General features: G+C 46.5%; 1 protein-coding gene across 4 annotated transcripts in view; it reads left to right on the forward strand.

The window, feature by feature from the left end:
- Positions 1-16,590, forward strand: part of SLIT3 (slit guidance ligand 3) — a 526,251-nt gene extending 509,661 nt beyond the window's left edge. For 3 of the 4 annotated variants that reach the window (XM_030229266.2, XM_050979618.1, XM_018915318.3), the window contains 4 exons: positions 6,351-6,505; positions 8,707-8,992; positions 11,070-11,278; positions 13,284-16,590. In XM_030229266.2, coding sequence (XP_030085126.1) covers positions 6,351-6,505; positions 8,707-8,992; positions 11,070-11,278; positions 13,284-13,525 — 892 coding nt within the window. In that variant the 3' untranslated portion in view covers positions 13,526-16,590. The remainder of the gene's footprint in view (positions 1-6,350; positions 6,506-8,706; positions 8,993-11,069; positions 11,279-13,283) is intronic. The other variant, XM_050979619.1, reaches the window with a different exon arrangement.
- Positions 16,591-17,855: the final 1,265 nt, after the last annotated feature.

Consider the following 17,855-nt stretch of genomic DNA (forward strand, 5'->3'; position numbering starts at 1 on the left):
TCTGTAACACAATGACTTTCACTGCTGGCAGGGGTGCTGCAGGAATTGAATTATGGCTGGAAATTAGATATGCATAGCCTGGCCAAACGATCATTAAGGGAGATATGGTAATCAGCTGCCAGTGTTCAAGGGCTGTAAACACCAGGAAGAGAAAGATGGTTTATTTGGGTGGTCTACAAAGTTGTAAGTAGGAGAAAAGGTATAAAACCAAGCAAATTAAAATGGAGGTATCAAGGAAAAAACTCTTAATGTCGAGTACTCTCAGCCTAACAGACCTAGCACTCAAGTCATGTAACACGGGATTGAACATAACAAAAGAGTGTATTTCAGGCTGAAAGTGAACTTGAGTGCTTTAATATTCCTTTCACCTCTTATTTCCCTAGTCCTGTGTTTCATTAGCATTTTTCATACTTTTTTCTCAACATGTGGTTTTTATTCAGCTCCTAAAGATGATAGTGCTTGAAGTGATGTGTTATTGTGGAGGTAGCACAAACACCACTCCAATTATGATTTTGCCTTTGTTGCCATGGAGAAGTTTAAATCTATTTTAGGCCAAGGACTGATTATAGCTGGAACTAAGGGTAGGAGGTGAGTGTAGCTTGGAAAGGTGAAAACCCATCACTGCTGATACCCACAGTCAGCCCAGCACAGTGTGAGTTTCACAGCTCCCTAACTGCTGACATCTCAGTGCAGTTCCCTGCAGCTCTCACCTTGAGTCTCTGATTTTGGTACCTCTTTTCTGGTGCTGAAAGCTCCTTAAGCTCTTTTGGACATGTATTGCTGTTTATTCTCTTGTGCTTTAAATGTTCCCAAAGATTATCTAAGTTCATTGTTCCCCGTGGCCTTCACCCCCCCAATCTCTTGCCATCCTTGTGTTTCCTTTGTTTTGTGTGTCAAATGAGGCATGTCCCCATTAAGACAGAGGTCAGGAAAATCTGGAGACTGTAGCTAATGAATTAATGTTCTCATTTGCATAATTGATGGTTATATATCTCCTTGGTGACATGGTTTGCTGTGATACTTAAGGCTATTTTTGGTTTTGACTCCTCTGCCCTGCTGTTCTCTGCTGTCTACAATAAGGGTGTATTACTAGACAGTGAAAAAAAACTGACCCCCCAAAGCCCAAATTTTACAGGTTCCAATTGAATGCTTTAATCCTTTAATGCATTTCTGTTCACTGGCATATTTATAGTGGCTCAGCTCTAAATCCCTCATGGGTGTTAGAGCAAGGGGAGTCAGTGCTTGAAACATCTGTGTGTGCTTGGGGCTGGAGTACAGGGGAAAGAAAATATATGAGGGAGAAGAGAAATAGCTGAAAAAATGAGAGTGGAAATCAGTTCTTGCCTATATTCCCTGAGGTTTATGGTTAATACACATCCCTTTCCCTTCAGTTCTCTGTGTCCTGGAGCCAGAGCTCCCAGCAGAGGCCATGTGCACTGTGTGCAGTGGCTCCATTGGCTCACCTTGCTGGAGCTGCTCTGGCAGAAGAGGCCAGCTCCCTCCCACAGGAAAGTTTAATCTCTTCCATAGAGCCCTCTCTAGTGGCCTCCCTTCTCTTTGAGGGCAGCTCCAAGGGAATAGAGGATGCTGGACCCAGGGCTTTGGAAGCTGAGCTCTCCTCACATCCCAGCATTTTCCTCTTTTTTTGGCCAAATTTGGCCAGGTCTCATGTTCAGCTCTGAGGGAAACCTCAGTGAGAGCAATGTGCTGGATTGTGCAAGGCATGTAAGGTGGGCTGTGAAGAGATGAGTGTGATGGAGAAAGAGTGGAGGGATGCTGCAGAGCCTGAGCACAGTGGGGGAATGTCTGACCAGCTGGGTCCTCACCAGCTGCCAACCAAACCCTGAGCAGCAGTGCCTGGCTCCTGAGGAATCATTTTGTGTTATGGGAAACTTTGGATTCCTTTTGCTGCTTACTTTTCAGTAAGTTTAATCATTAAATTCCTGGAAATCTTTGCCTACACTTTCAGTGTTTACTCTTTAATCATAATTCCTCAGTTTTTTTCAACAAGAATTTCTACAAAACTCTACAATATCCAATGGCGGTAGCACCAAAGTGCTGCGGCTGGAAGTCAGCTAAAATTCTCTGACTGAATTAAGGGCTTGGAAAGATCTCAGGAGCTGCGCACGGTTTGTTAGCACCTCGGGAAGGGCAGCTGGTGCGGCTGTGGCGGCCTTGGAGCTCTTCCTGCCGCACCTTTCGGGTGTCCCTTGGTGTGATCGCAGCGCTCGATTCGGTTTCACCGGGACGCGCGGACCGGGAGCGGGAGCGGCACCGTTGCTGTCCCCGCTCGGCTCGCGGTGCCACGGCGCCCTCTGCTGCCCGTCCGCGCCGCTGCACCGCGCTCCCGGCCCTCATCCCGCATTCCCGGCTCTCACCCTGAATTCCCTGCCCGTATCCCGCCTTCCCCACTCTCATCCCACATTCCTGGCCCGTATCCCGCAGCCCCTGCTATCACCCCGCTTTCCCTGCTCGTATCCCGCACTCCAGGCTCCCATCCTGCTTTCCCATACCCCGCATTCCCGGCCTGCACCCGCCACGCTCGGAGCGGGTGGCCGGAGAAACCACATAAATCCCGACTGACTGGAGGCGGGTACCTCCATCCCGCGGGCGGCTCCAGAAGGAAGAGCCCTGGAGGAGCACCTGATGCCCTATTTCAGGGAATAGGGAATTCAGCTGGGGGTTTAACGGGACCCTTTAACGGGAGCGGTGGAGAGCGGGGCGCTGCTCGGCGCTGCGGCCGCCGCCCTTCATCCCCGGCCAAGCCACTGTCTCCAGCTGTCTCCGACGATTGCCGGGGCTCCTAAAGGCCCGGCTGCAGAAGAGGCTCTGAGGAGAGTTCGTGCAGCTTTTCTCTCACCACTGGTCTCTCCCCCGCGGCTGTCTCCATCTCAGAATCCCAAGGCGTCTGAATGCCTTTCCGTCAGCAGCAGCAGTAAGTGCGTGCTCTCACACAAGTATCTGCTGGCTGGGGATTTCCTGTCATCCTGCCTGTCCACATTCAGCTTTTCTATCATATCTCTGTGTCTTCTCAAACAGCAAGTGAGTGCTTTGCCTGTTCTGGCTTTGTCTGCTTTACAAAACTGCAGTGTTGGGTGATGGCTGTGAGTTACTCTGTTTCTCAAAGTTCAGGCAAAGATTATTTTAGTTCCGGGTTAAAAAGTGAAAGAATCAGAATGGAGTAATGCTCATCTAGATATTCCTGTAGACTGGGACCTCTCACTCCCTTTCCACCTAAAACACCAGCACTGGGTATGCTGAAAGGCATGAGCACCATGTGGGGTGGTTGCTTCCACCCCAGCACTCACAGATTTTTGTTTTCCTGCTGGTCAAGGCATAATCTGGGAAAAGCACGCCCTGTGGAGAGTAGGTGATGAATGCCTGTGAAATCCTGGCTCTGGGAAGAGCCAGTCCTGCCAGATGTGATAACGTTGTCCTCTGACAAATGGCCATAGCTTGGCCTTCTGCAGATAACCATGTGGTTTGTGTGCTAGCTTCAGCTATTGATCCCACTGAGGAAGGGCTCCCTATCCTACAGCCATCCATCCCATCTCCACAGTGCTCAGCTCTCACAGCCCATGGGGTTTGGCTCCACTTCTCCCTTTCACTGGCACTTCTGCACAGACTAACAATTACACATGTGCATTTCCATTTATCTCACACCTTCCAGCTCAAGTCCAAGTGCTTCCCTCTGGGAATCAGACACTGCAGAGAGCACTGAGATAAGCAGGGAGCACAGAGGGATGATCACCCAGTCGGCCTGGCTGTAGCACAGCTGCTCCTTGTAACGCAGCAGACACTTAGCAGAATTCCTGAGTATCCAAACACAAAGTTCAGACCAGCTGTTTCCAAACTTACTTGAGCTGCCAGTGCACAAAGTGCTGTGCTGGAGGTGTGGCCCTGCTGCAGTGCCCTGCGGTGCAGTGGGGACAAGCCTGCCCTTCCCAGGGCCACAGGCTCAGTCCCTTGGGCAGGGAGGCCAGCACACATCCTCTGCCTCTGATCCTGCCCCACACAGCCCACTGCCCCTGCCAGGGCCCTGCTAGAACAGCTCTGGTCCAGAGTGTCTGCTGCACCAACTGGATCTGCATTTTTGTTCACTGTCAAGCCTTTATGTGTTGTCTTTAAAATACTTTGAACTGTACTATCAGCTCCAGGTTCTTGAGTTGTCCCCAGGGCTCTCTTGCCATCTTGCCCATGGGCAGCAGGCACAGCCCAGTGCTTCCCTGCAGGTCAGGAATGAGTGACTGAGCCAGCAGAGCTTTCCTGGGAACCTTTCTGTGGCAGAACTATCTCACTTATCTATGTAAAACCACATTGTAAAGGTGCTCATTCACTGCTCTCTATTACCTTATGACCTGTGTAACCTTACATGAACTTTTGAAGGCCTGTGTGTTGGTGATTCACCCCAAAAACCTGTGGGGAGAGGAGAGCAGCACTGCCGAGGCACGTCAGCTCCAGTGTGGAACAGCAGTGTGCTCTCCTCCAACAGCACATTCCCAGAAATGCCTGCAGTGCTGACTGGCTGCCTGACATTGCTCAAGTACAATTGGTTATGTCAGGTCTGCCATAAAACACTACAAAAATGAAACTTCTTCCAGCAACAGCTGAATTCCAGTAATCTCCAAGGCATGTAATTTGTTGGTGAAGTCAAGGCCCTGTTTCCTTGCTGCAATAGCCTTACACATCAGTTCTAAAGGACTGGGCACTGAGGGTGGGCAGCATTTCATCTAGGTGGAGAGATGGTCACATCTAAAAGGTGATTCACCCTCAGAGATGAGTGTGTCTCTTCCTCTCCACTGCCTGTGAGGAAAGTGTGGGGAAATAGCTCAGAGACATTGACCTTGCAAATTTACAGATCACCTGAAAGGTACCTGACCTGTGAATTTTTAGCTTCCTGTGAGCTGATGCTGAGTCTTTGGAATGAGCAGAAGCCCAAACTTTGACAGTGTGCTGTGCAGCAATCCCAAATCCAGGCTGTTGTCCAAGCAGTATCTCAGGCTGCCCAAAGCTGGTGTGTTCTGTCATTATCCACACATAACAGCACCCCCAGGCTGAAGGGAGGAATGTGGGAAAGGGCATCTGTGCATGTGGGCAATTCACAGAGCCCACAGGCTGATTCCAGAACAACCCCTACTGCTATCACATTCTTACTGTGTTCCTATGTGCATCTGAGTGCACATGAGATACTGTGATACAGATACTGTGCCTTTTAATTACACCCACAGCAGTGGGGAAATCCCATCAGATCTCACAACCACCCTGCTTTGAAACTCTCTTTGCTCAAGAGCAGGTAATCCCACCCCTGCCCCTCCCTGCTTGCAGGAGTGCATGAAACCCTCGGGTTGTTTTAGGGAATTTCACCATGCAGCATTAAGGTTTGAGAGCTGAAGCTGCCCTGGAAATAAAAAAATGATAGCATGATGCAAATGGAATGATATCACTGCACCTTTTAATGGCTGGGGGAGTGAACAGGAGATGAAGGTGAAGATTGTTTGAGGTGCAGACTAGGAGGTTGCTGCAGGCTTGATGCATCTGAAAAATCAGTGTTAAAGCAATACACACTACTTTACCATATTGTCTGCTCAGATGGCTGCCTGCTCCCTGCCCCACCACCCAACAACTCCCACTGTTTTATCCTCAAGCTTCAACCTACAGCTCAATGTTTCCCAAAAAGGAATAGCAATTTGTCATTTTTCCTTGTGTTCAGGTAGGATTGTCTGATACTGAGCAAAGCACACTGGTCATTTATAATCCAAAACCTCCTGAATTCCTTCTCTGGCTTTGAGAACCTCAGTCTGTCCTTATTCCTTGGTACATAGTTCCAAGACACTTCTGCTGTGAGGAGATGCTGGTTTCAGAGGCCTCTGCTGTCTCACCCCAAATTGCAATCTCTCCTGACCCTGGTGAGATAATCTGAGTTTAAACTACCCATAAGAGAAGAAATTATTTCAGTGATCCAGCCTGCAGCATGAGCACCAAGCAGTGTGACAGGGGGCAGCAAGCTGTGGCTGAGAGCTCAGAATGGGATTTTTGGTAGTTTTGTCCCCAAAGCCAGTGTGTCATGTAGCTACACTCTTGCTTTTCTGCCCTGGAAGAAGGAGTGGAGGGGCTGCTCTCCTGATTAGCTGGGCTCTGAAGCATTCCACGTGTGTCAGTAGTGCTTGCCCAGGATCAGCTGAGGGTCAGTCTGTACCTCCCTGCTGGAGGAAGTGCTGAGAACACCCTGACTGCAAACACCAGAGCACCCCAGAGCTGTGCTGTGCAAGCTGTACCACAGGGACACAGGATGGCACAGAGGCTTTCCCTTGTTCATCTTCTAATGCTCTTCTTTTCCTCTTGCTTTTTAGTGTGGAAACAGTAAATGATGGGCAGTTTCACAGTGTGGAACTCGTGATGCTGAATCAAACTCTGAACCTGGTGGTGGACAAGGGGGCTCCCAAGAGTCTGGGAAAGCTCCAGAAACAGTCTTCTGTCAGCCTCAACACACCCCTCTACATTGGAGGTACTGTGAGTTGCTCTGGAATTGAAGTTTTAACATGTTTTCTCGAAGCAAATCACCTTCCATCCTGTGGAGAGGGCTCTCCCACAGCCACCACAGGAACAGCCTGCTTGGCATTTCAGCAGCTCCCAGAACTGGCTGGCACCAAGCTGTGATGGCTGAAGTGGAAGAATCAGTGGGAGTATCACAAATTGTCATGGCAAAAAAGCAAATCAATAGTTCAGTAGGTTTAAATATATCATAACCGAGCAGTATTTCTGCTGGAAGTTTTATAGAGGTCTAAAAATTGTGGGGAAAAGGTGTGTGATTAAAAACCATATTAACACACAAGCTAAGAACACCTTGATCTTCTCATTGGAAACTGAAGCCACAGTTTTAGACAGATATTAGAATTGCCCAAACCTCAGTTAAGAATTTTTTTTTCCCATTAAGTACTGAATCTGGAGGGAAGAGGCCAAATGGGATGGGGAACAATGCCCAGAATAATGACTATACCACTGATTAGGTGTCTGGTTACAAGAGACAGAACAAAGGCTGGTCTCTGCCCAATGGATTGTTTTTGCCAGAACCGCCCCTAGTTCTATTCTGGACTGAATGTTGAAATCTCTCTCTCTCAGTGACACAGAGTTCTTGAATTTTTAGTCAGCCTATTTCAAATACAAAAGTCAGCAGAATAGTAATAGAAAGTCTTTGAGCCTTTTCTAATGAGATAATTGAAGCCAATAGTAGAAACTCTTAGCAAATTCAGTTGGTGCTGGTCAAGGCTTTTCTAAATAATTTTCTTTAATAACACTTTTCTAAAAGAACCCTGAATATTGCCCCTGTAAAACAGAAAACTGGCTAATCTTGCTTTGTACAGAGCTGAACTTTTATAATTGGCTCCTATTAAGAATTTCACAGGCTATTAAAGAGCATTGTGCATCAAAGATAATCTGCTGCTGCAGAGGCCATCTCAATTTCTCCCTTTAGCACAGCACAAAAGATACCAATCCTGCAGCAGTTTATACACAGCAAACTTGGGAACTAATCCCATGGAAAAGTTTTGTTAATGGATGAGCATCGTGGATGAATACTAATTCTCCAAAGGTACCTAAAAACTTCTCAGGAAAAACCTGAGGTCTGGAATGAAGGAGTGTTGGGTACCAGGATCCATGGCCCCATTAAAGACTTTTGCTGTTGCCTATTAAAATGCTTCTTGCTTCTTTCTAAACCCTCCCTGTTCTTCATGTGCAGCTCTCCCATGGAAGGAGCTGCCCTTCCTCTGCAGGTGGTTTAGTTAAAGTAGTTGCCTAAATTACCCCAGAGCAATTGTGCCTGACCTACAGCAAGGTTACCACAGACCTGAACCTTCAGGTGCTCAGAGTTTTGTCCATCTCACAACCACATCACCTGTTCTAGCAACTTTCCTCCTAACACACAGTGAAACAGGTGCTGGATCTGTTTTAGGAGCACCTTGAACAGTGGCATTACTTATAGACAGTGAGATCAGAGGCCTCACGTGGCTGAAAATGGAAGCTCTTGTCTGGGCTAATGCAGCTGCATATCCAAGCTGGCATCAGTGGGGAAGGCACAAAACAACCTCCAAAAGGACCTGCTGGCCATCCAACCACGTGAACTCTTCCAAGCACTTGAACAAGATGGGAGGGGCTCACCACAAACCCTTGGCCTGGCCCTTGAAGTGCTGCTCCCTGTCTTTAGAGCTTTTCTGCACTAATTTCCATGGGATGCACTCTTAGCACTCCCTCTCAACACTGTGACCCAGTAAAGCCAAACTGTCTTGTTGCATCCCAGAGGTGGATGCTACCTGCTGACAAATGAAGGCATTCTCAAACCTTTCAGAAGAATAATTGCTATTAAACTGCAGAGAGAAGGAACATTATCTAAGGATAGGAACACATAGCCACCAGGCAAAAAAAAAAACAGTTTGGTTTTTCTTCTTCTTTTTTTTTTTTTTTGGGGTCACGTACTTCTTACAGAAGATTGGGCAAGTGAGTTCATTTTTTTCCTTTCCATTTCCAGAATGAGGACAATCAGATTGTGCTACCTGACAAAGGTCCTATGCAAATTAATTATTCAAAGATTTTAAGGGGCTGTGACAAAAGAAGCTTTAGCAATTACAATTGATATAATTTATAATTATATTAATTATAATAATTATAATTTATAATTGTAAGTGAACCCTCCCCCTTTGCTTTTTTCTGAAGGGATCCCAACCTCTACTGGATTATCATCCCTGCGCCAGGGTGCAGATAAGACACCAAATGGTTTTCATGGCTGCATTCACGATGTCAGGATCAACAATGAGCTGCAGGATTTCAAGGATTTACCCCAGCAGTCCCTGGGAGTCCTCCCTGGCTGCAAATCCTGCAACATCTGCAAGCACGGGATTTGCCGGTCCCTGGAGAAAACGAGCGTGATTTGTGAATGTCACCCAGGCTGGACGGGCCCTCTGTGTGACCAGGAAATTGGAGATCCATGTCTTAACCACAAGTAAGCTCAAACCAATGCTGACTGGAGAGCAAAAGCTTTGCAGCTAATGCATATTTCACATTTCATCTTGCAAAACCACATCTGACTGGTTTTGGAGGTGCTGGGTCCCACGCGAGGTTATTGACAGTTGTGAGTCTGCATCTCTGGCAGCTCTCGGTTTCCACTTCTTGTTCAGAGGTAGCTGACTGGCCAAAGGAGCTCAGGTGTTAATGCTGCAGGTCATACCTTCAGCTGTGACTCTACACATTAAAATACAAAACTCCTGTTAATGGGCATGGCTTAACCCCAGGAGGTGAGAGCCTGCACGGATCCAGAGCAGAGCTGCCTCACATTTCAGGGGTTTTCTCCCTGCAGCACTGAGCCCAGTCTTCAGACTTACTCCCTAAAGACCATTATGCACTCCAATGTGAGCAGTTTTAAATTTCCCAAATTGCTGACTTTAATATTACACTTTGAAACAGCCCTTTAAAGTGCAAGTTTAAAGGATAGCGTGGTGTTGCATGTGAAGGGAGCATGAGTGTAAAGTATTTACAGTTCAAAGGCTCAGTAACCACATCTCCATCAGAAACACAGGATGAATAGCTTTCTTATGGCCAATACACAGGAAACAGTCTCGTGCAGAGCAGCAGGCTGCATATTTCAGTGTTGTTTCATAAGCAGATGGAAGTACTTTTGTTTTAGAAGTTCTTCAGTTGCTGTCTTGGAAGGCGCTTTTCACGAGCACATACATTTGACAGGTAAATTAATGCAGTGAATAATCACTCTCAGAAATTTAACCTGGCAAAGGTACCATTTTTAACTTGCTTCTGGTTCTAATTCTGTAAAGTACTGAAGTCTGGAGGTGTTGAAAAGCACCTGACAGTTTACAAACCAAAGGTATGAAGACCCAAATGTTTCCTTGAATTTCCAATGTCAACACAAAGCTGTTGTGGTTGGACAGAGAAAAATAAGGGAGTTCCAGATGTTTACATGATGAGGGATTGTTTCTCTCATAGTCCAGGGAGGGTGAGGCAACCATGAACATAGTCCCTTCTAAGGGAAGTGCTGTGTGTATCTTTAATGCTCACACACTGTCCCACCTTTCCTGAATCACTGCAGCCTTTTGGAGCTGGCTCCCTAAAGGCCTGCCCAGTGTATCCAGGGGAGTGTGGAGCCCTGCTGGCAGGTGTCTGCTCCACCACTCACAGGTTCATCTCACTGAGGAAATGCAGTAAAGATCAGGTAACCTCTGGTTCGTGGGGCAGAAAACGCTGCTCTGTACAGACTGTGACTCCCTTCAGTACAGTATTTTGCATGTCTGGAATGCACTGAAACTGCTCTTGTAATCTGTCCTTTTTAGTTCAAAGCTTAAAGATTAATTGTTCAAAAATTCAACATAAACAGGGAATTATTTTGAAGTACTAGAAAGAAAATAGAAATAAGAGAGGCATGGGCTTATGTCAAGTTAGGTTATGCCAAAGTTTTTCCTTGGCTGGAGAGAGTTGCTTTCCTCACTGTTCTGAGCCCATACCAAGTCTGTCCCTGTGCCAGAAGTGGGGACAGTGTCAGAGACCTTGCTCAGGATCACCACCCCACCCTGTGGTGTTCCTCGGAAATGCCAAAGCTCTCTGCAAACCCCAGGAGCCGGGGAACCCTCAAGTACAGCTGCCCGCTGATAAGTCTGTGCATAGCTTTGCCACGAGCACCTTCATTTATCACACTGGTTTTCATCACCTGATATTATTTGTACAGCAGCTCTGCTCAGGAAGCCTGGGCATGCAGCTTGATTGTTGGCACTTAGTTCCACGTGCTGCTGCTGTAAATGTGAGCTGTCTCGTGTGGGTGCCAAGCCTTGCTCTGTGCTCGTGGGAGAGCCTGTTTTCTACTTAGGTTCACAAATTCTAAATGTATTCTCTGAACATTATCCAGTATTCACTGAAAACTCACACAGTTTTCTCCTGAGTGTTTGACACTGAGCTGCTGTTTTTGGATTAGTATCCTGGAATTAAATGGGCAGAAATGCCAAAATCAAACATTTCTGGGAAAAGGAACTTTCCCATCTAGCAAAGACCAGCTCTAAATGCTTCTGTTTCTCCAGGTGTCTGCATGGCAAGTGCACGGCGGCCGGTGCTGCTTACACCTGTAAGTGCATGGAGGGCTACACGGGCCTGTACTGTGACAAAAAGAACAATTCCTCAAACCCCTGCAGGACTTTGAAATGCAGCCACGGGCAGTGCAAGCTCTCGGAGCACGGGGAGCCCTACTGTGAATGTGACCCCGGCTACAGCGGAGAGCTCTGTGACAGAGGTAGGCTCTGCCTGGGCGGGAGCTGTGCTGCTGCATTCCTGCTTTACACCTCATTTACACCTGCTTTACTCCTCTCTTCCCTGCCACTCCGACTTGGGGAGGAATGGCAAATAGAAGACAGAGCTAAGCCAGCCTCTGCAGAGCAGTCCAGGGAGAACAGAATCACCTAACAGTAGGCAGCTGCTATCACATAGACAAATGGTTTTATTCTCTTTTCCTGAATCCTCAAGGTTTGCTGCTCCCAGGATTTGGGTGGGATGTTTAAAGAGCTTGTTCTGAGGCTTACCCTCAGCAAGCAGGGATCAGTTATTTGCACTGATGGTCATACAAGGAGGAACCACTTACCTGAAGTGGCATGAAAGATTTTCCTCCTTCATCTTGTGCAGGTTTCCAGGGGAATCCCACAGATTATGCTGGACTTTCCTATAAGGGCTGAGACCCAACTCTTCTGCCCTGACATGAAAAGACTCCCTGGAAACTCACTAAGTTTTAAATGCATCCTTTGTTGCCTTTTTTTGTCTTGTCCAGAAGGAAGGAGCTGGATTATATTATTTGTTTTTAGATTGTCCCTCTCCTGTGCATGAACCACAGACTTTCCAAATTTTACACATGCCCATCACCAAAATGTATCTGGCTGCTGCACAGGGACTGCAGAACAGCACAGACACTTTCAGGTATCCCAGACCACTAGTGTCACACAGAGCAGGCTGACCTTTGCTCCAGACAAGCAGACATGGTAAAACTAATTCTTGTTTTGCAGGAGTGTTGCAGGACTCAACACTCAGCACTCATTAAAACACTTCCAGGCTGCTGATCAAAGCCAGCAGGCCTGCTTGGCCTCAGCCTTGCACAGGATATTACACATTTGTGTAGACATGCTCTGTTTTGGTGGCAGGTACAAAGCAGTAAAAGATTAAGGTTCTTCTCATGCCATCTGTTTGTCTTGAATCACATCATGAACCCAGGGCTGCTCATTGATGTGTGGGGAATATCCAGTGTGGAAAACACATTCACTGTCCTGTGAACGTTTAAAAAGTTTAATAAAGGACAATGGGAGACAAGGACCAGAGAGCAGAGGTTGTTACAGCCAGGTGCACCTTGGCACTCAGCTAAGAGCACCCTGTTATCCTCAGGGTTACCCCTTAAACACCTTTTGCCTTACATCAGCCTGCTGCATATTCATAGACCCTCAGGCATAGCAAACTTTCCCCCAAACTAGTTTACGTGTTCCAAGAATTGTTTAGCCTGGCTCCTCCTTGGATCCTCCTTTTTAGAGCATGTGCATTCTTTGGTTGTGGTTTTAGCCCATTCTGATCCCCTCCAGTTTTTGGGCCTTGGTCCACACTGTCTTCAGAGGGTGAGTGCTGCTGGCTGGCAGATCTGTACAGGTGTGCTCATCCTGTGTTCACTGGATGTTACCCCATCCCAGCAGGCATTTTAACACAAGCACACTTTTATCAGCTATTTCACTGAGCCTTACTACCAGCAGAAATAAAAACTGTATCTTTACAACAAAGTTACTTTAACACTACACATATAAAATCCATTCCAATATTTGCAAAAAGCCAATATTATAATATGCATCTATAACATTTGGCAAAATAGTTACTGGGCATCCCCAGCTGGGTAATAATTAGCATTGACTCCATGATTCTCAGAAGGCTGATCCATCACTTTATTATACTATACTTATTGAGAAACCCATTGCCCTTACAGACAGTCACGACACAGGTGACTGTCTGTAAGGGCAATTGGTCCTTTAATTAAAACACCATCAGCATTGGTTAATTAAGAAACCACCCTTTGGTAAACAAATCTCCATAACACATTCCACATGTGCACAACAACAGGTGCAGCAAATGAAGATAAGAGTTATCATTCTTCTCTCTGATCTCCTCGCAGCCTTCCCCAGGACACTGCCTGGGAAAGCTGTGCTCTCTGTGGCCAGAGAGCTGCTGCCACAAGTCACCCCGTTTCTGACTCCCTCCCACCTCTGTCGCCCCAGCAGAGAACCTGTGCCAAGGAGACGTCATCCGGGAAGTGGTGCGCAAGCAGCAGGGCTACACCTCGTGCGCCACGGCCTCCAAGGTGCCGCGGCTGGAGTGCCGCGGGGGCTGCGGCGGCGGGCAGTGCTGCGTGCCCCTCCGCAGCAAGAGGAGGAAATACTTCTTCCAGTGCCTGGATGGCTCCACCTTCACGGAGGAACTGGAGAGACACGTGGAGTGCGGCTGCTCAAAGTGCTCGTAAAGCCATCCTTGGGTCTCTCGCCACTTTAATCGACTCAGAAGCGTTACGGAAACGGGACCTATTTACTTGCAGAGTGAAGAAGAAGAAAAGAATTATTAAGTATATTGTAAAATAAGCAAAAAATAGAACTTATTTTTATTATGGAAAGTGACTATTTTCATCTTTTATTATATAAAGTATCGCACCACTTTGGGTATATGTATCATATAGTGAGCTATTTTTACCATGAAACTTTTTTAACAGTTGTAAGAAAAAAAAATTCAAAAGCTAAAAGGTTAAAAAAAAATTATATCTATAAAGAAAACATAGCCTAACAGGAAAAATGTGGGGTGACTTTATGTGTATGCACAATGAACAGACATAAAGGTGTTCCAAGGACCCACTGCCAGACTGATTTGGGCTGAAGAAAGCTCCGAGGCCCTGGCTGGGAGTTCCAGGGGAGCAGATCCCCATGACTGACTGCATCCAGGCACCTGAAGAGCCTCCTCAGCCCCTTCTCTTCCCAACACAGCCAACATTGGTTTGCTCCTGTACAGTGGTCCCGCTTGCTGTCCGTGAACTGGTTCCCTGGAGCACACAGGCACTGCCATAGCTTGAGGCTAATTACATTATTTGACTATTGTAATACTATAATAATGCATTTTTTGCTGTGTATGTTGTATTTATCTGTGTTCATGTTATATTCTGCGGCAACTGTATCTATAGAGCACAGGCAGCTTTATCCAAAAGAAGGGTGCAAAGGGAAAGGAAGTGGAGAAATTTATGTTGCTTTGGGTAATTTGGGGGCAAAAATGTGAAATAAGTGCTAAGTGATGCCTAATAAATGACATAGTACTTTTGTGTAAACTCCTCAGCTATGTTATTTCCCAAGGTTGTGCCTTCTTGCTCCCAGTCTTGAGCCCTTTTTTGTATATGAAATGTAAGGAATGCACTGCTACATAGTTTATCACACCTTGACACTTTAACTTGCAAAGGTCGTAAAGAGCATGAAAATACCGCAGGTGCCAGAAGGCACCTGCAACGTATCAGCTTTTACTGCCACTGTCACTTGAGCCAGGGTGTGAGCTGGGCCGTGGCTGCTGCTCAGCCTCACGCTGGCTCTGAGCAGCTGCCTGCCTCCCCACGGCTTTCCAGGCGAGCAGAAGTTGCACTAACTCCATGTGAAGGTGTTCAGCTGACACCTGTCCTGCAGGGAGAGCTGTCCCAGCTCTGCCCAGTGCAGCCTGACCTGCTCACCAAAGCTCCTCCACCTGTGCCGTGTCCTGCACTTGTGCCTCCCCAAGGACCCCCACTCACCTGAGCTCTGTTCAGAGCAACTGCTGAGTAGGAATTGGAAATCAATGCAGGGATGAATTCTCACCGTGGATGTGAGGGAAAAATTGACTCTGGGAGTGAGTTTGATTTTTGAAGGGTTTTTGTCAGGGCTGCCTTTCAGGGTCAGGACATACACGCAAAGAGCACCATGGATACCTTGAATTTTCTCTTCCTGTAAGTTTCAAACCTCCCCCATCAACAACTGTTCTATTACCTGTATCATTTCTTTCTTTCTCTAATGGAGTAAGAATGGAACTTGTTTTCATTCAAGTTCTCTGTCTCTAAGGAAGGTAATCAGAGATGCCTCCTAGCAGCCATAAAGTCCTTCTGGGAACACTTACTGGTCTCAACAACAAAGGATAAGTAGGAAAGTTGAATCAAGAACATGGGACAGCTTTGATTTGGGTTTTGGAAGGATGCACAGGATGCAACCCTGCCATGACAAGGAGAAATGTTTATTTTCCACTAAAGCTGAGAGACCATCTAGCTATAATACAGCCAGAAAGCTGCAACATGCTTGTTGTTCTTCTGCTATGTCAGTCTCTCAACTGCAGCAGTTCATTCATATTTCTCTGTTATGACCAGAACAATGTGAGCAGAAGGGACATAACCAATTTAACAAGCATCTCAAAAAATCATCAAAATAAATATCAGCACATGGAGCTGGCAATCAGTGACACATAAAACAATCACTACTTAATGTGCCACTCTTATTGATACTGTACAGCTCAAAAACCAGGGAAAAACTGACCCTGGTTGCAAGTACTGTGGACTGCTATTTATTTTTAATAGAATATCAGCAGCTCATAGCAGCTGGGGTTTGCGATGTACGACAAAAATCACCTAAACCACAACCCACACATTTTAAAAATTCATGTGAGTGACTGCAAACACTTGTACAAATATGTGCCAGGCACACTACTACCATTAATGATTCATTCCTGCTTGAAAACATTTGAATTTCTAAAGAAGCAGCTGCTGTGGTGTCAGGCAGAAGAAAGCCAGCCTGGCAGTGGCTCACCAGCCCTCAGATTTGTAGCCTCTGGACTGCCAAGGCCTGCAGAAACACAGCCCCTCTTGAACCTGTCCAAAGCTGTGCTCACTCTGTCACCTGAGCAGCAGCACTGTGACAAACAGGGTGACATTCACGGGTGGCCTCACACCTGCTGCAGGGTGTTCTGAAAGCAAAGGCCTGGCAAGGCCAAAAGCCATCAACATCTTGTGAACACACCACTCTGGGATTGACTTAAGCCAAGCCTTGCAGCAAAGGGACCAGCAACAACTCAGCAAGGCTGGCCCTGTTCCTGGTCCTCTTCTGTCCTGGCACTTCAGTGTTAAGCCTTGGGATAAAGAACTAAGAAAATATCTATTTTGTAACCAAATGATGCAATTTTTGTATACTTTTAGGCAGCACTTGCCACTGGAGAGTGACGCTTTATGTCCATGATTCTCTGACTTGCTATAGAATTATTTTAAGAAGAAAATAAAAAAGCATTCAGATGTGCCAAAAATGTGTGGTTAATTGAAGTGTAATTAGCTCTGAAAGTTCCTTTGTAACCTGCCTAATGTTACAATCAATTTCAAGAACTGTGGGTACAATGCAGTAGTTTTTACCTCCAGAAAGTTTTAATATAAAGTGAAGAAATATGCTTACCCTTTAAAAATGGCAATGCAGACTGGTGTGAACTGATGTATTTTATTATTAGATTCTCATTGTGATGTAAGTTTAAATAAATTGTTGGGTTATGGAAGATTGTAACACCTTGTCATGCAAATTATTTCTCTGTGTGTTTGAGGTATTGAGTCCAACCTTCAGTGTCCACAGGAAATGATGGAGGAACTACAGACACTCCTCTTGGACAAAGTCAAAGAACAGCTGTAGTTAAAGGTGGTATGCACAGGAATTACCAATTTTTATGGCATCACAGCCTAGTATTTTAAGTCTTACACTCACAGGCAAAGTATGCCACAGAGTTTTTTCTTTAATTAAAATCTTTATTTGCTACATTTTTAAAACTGTTTGATAAAGACCTGCAGCAAAACCACACTCATTAATTACTGTTAGAATAAATGAAAAAATACTGGGAAGGGAGCTGGAGGAGGTAGGGCTGAGGAAATGGAAGTCAACAGCTAGCTGTGGTTGGAAGGGATCCTGTGATGCCCTGACACACATGCACTCCAAATCTGCTGCCACACTGCTGTAGAGGATTATTTAATATTAGTGACCCACCAGCAACAGACTTCTCCTGTTCACTGCATTCCAGCCTCAGCAAAGAATAAAATAAAGCTCCCACCTAGTCCTCTGCCTTCCTCACCCATGCCCCTGTGCAACACTCACATACTGCTAATTATGCTTCAAACTATGGCTCCTAAGAGTTGCCTTTGCAGTTCCATGCAAAACTGGTGGCAGCAGTTAGCCAATAAAAACACTCAACCTTAATGAGCATCATTAAGTCTGAACTATGAAGGTTAATTACATAATTGTAGCAGATGGCAGCATTTTCACCTAAAGCAAACCCAGCTGAGCCCACTAAAAAAAGCTAGCAGGGAAGTGTTCAAAAATGGCTGGGTAGTGGCTGCCCTGCTCTGCTCAACAGTTTATTTGCATTGCTCGTGGCTGTGCAGCTTGGGGGCTGCTGAGCAGGCACTCAATGAACTGCAGCCTGAGGATGCAGCGCTCCTGTTTGTGCTTCTGCTTGCACTGCCCCGGGTACAGTTTGCCAGCTGTGGTACAAGGCAAACAGCGCTGGAAACTGTCTGCCACACATTCCTTTATCTTTGTGCTCTCCAGTCGGCAGGGAATAGCTGGATGGAACTGCTGCTTGCACGGTCTTTGTTGTTCGCTGGGGTCCTGTCACTTCTGGTCTCTGTGACCTCTTTAAGGAGTCACCTCCCAGTTTCTGCTCCAGCTCGCAGCAGGCAGCCCCGCGGTTCATCGGGCCGGACAGGCGGAGTTGGCTCAGCTCTGCCGAGCCCCAGGCACTCCCGATGCCCTGGTTTAAGGCCCAGCGATATG

This window comes from Serinus canaria, chromosome 13, assembly GCF_022539315.1.
Source record: "Serinus canaria isolate serCan28SL12 chromosome 13, serCan2020, whole genome shotgun sequence".
Lineage (NCBI taxonomy): Eukaryota > Metazoa > Chordata > Aves > Passeriformes > Fringillidae > Serinus > Serinus canaria.